Source organism: Gavialis gangeticus, unplaced genomic scaffold (genome assembly GCF_001723915.1).
Source record: "Gavialis gangeticus isolate Ggan-Ray unplaced genomic scaffold, GavGan_comp1, whole genome shotgun sequence".
NCBI classification, from domain to species: domain Eukaryota; kingdom Metazoa; phylum Chordata; order Crocodylia; family Gavialidae; genus Gavialis; species Gavialis gangeticus.
In genome coordinates this window covers 64,953,668-64,954,646 of record NW_017729031.1, presented here as the reverse complement: position 1 = coordinate 64,954,646, position 979 = coordinate 64,953,668, and the positions used below count along the sequence as shown (strand labels likewise).

The following is a 979-nucleotide window of genomic DNA, read 5'->3' as shown; positions in this document are numbered from 1 at the left end:
CTTGGCTCGTGGCATGTGGGTCCCAATGACTTCATTGTTTAATTTCAGTCTGTATATTAGTGTGCAAGATCAGGACTGAAACATTTTGATTGAAAATCCAGTAGAATTAAAAATGCCAAAAGTGCTTTAACATAATTTGGGGTTTTTTCCCATTAATCAATATATAACTGGGCTTCTGAAGGTTTTCAGAATAAAACAAGTGTCTATATTTTATCTCTAGACTGTAAACTTTGATTTAACAAAGAACTACCTAGATTTGATCATAACCTACACAACTCTAATGATATTGCTGTCTCGAATTGAAGAAAGGAAAGCAATCATCGGATTGTACAATTATGCTCATGAAATGACCCATGGAGCAAGGTAAAACCTATTGTATTTTTTTTTACCAGTATTTTCTTAAATGAGTAGCTACATTTGGTAAATTATACTTGTTGTACTTTTTAGTGATAGAGAATATCCACGTCTTGGACAGATGATTGTGGATTATGAAAATCCTTTAAAGAAGATGATGGAGGAATTTGTACCTCACAGTAAAGTATGTGTGACTACTTTTCACAGGTTCATGGTAATCTTTTGTTGAAAGAATCACTTATGCCCAAAAAAACTCTAAAGGCTTTAAGACTAATATTAAAAAAAACACACACACTTCTTTTCTTGAGAATTATTCATGTAGAGCAAGTATGTGACCAGGAGAGATACATTGTAAGCTTTCCAAGGTGTACAACTTAGAGAAAAGTAGGCTTTTAAGGGATCTCAATATTATCTAGCACCTCTTCCCTAAGACCAGATCAACTATAGATATATCATCTTTGGTAGACATTTATCCAGCTTGTTCTTGCGTGTCCCAGTGAAAGAGATTGCTTCCTTTTTTTTCCCCACATGCCTTGATAAGCCTGTTTTAGTGTTTTGCTTCCTATAAAGTTGTGTCGTTCCCTGCCCCCCCACCCCCCAAAATATCCCACCTTAATCATCTTTT

The 979-nt window shown here is 34.9% G+C and overlaps 1 protein-coding gene across 1 annotated transcript in view; it reads left to right on the top strand.

Moving 5' to 3' along the window:
- NCKAP1 (NCK associated protein 1) overlaps positions 1 to 979 on the top strand; it is a 130,208-nt gene that overhangs the window by 44,004 nt on the left and 85,225 nt on the right. The window contains exons 6-7 of the mRNA XM_019522863.1: positions 221 to 363; positions 448 to 538. Coding sequence (XP_019378408.1) covers positions 221 to 363; positions 448 to 538 — 234 coding nt within the window. The remainder of the gene's footprint in view (positions 1 to 220; positions 364 to 447; positions 539 to 979) is intronic.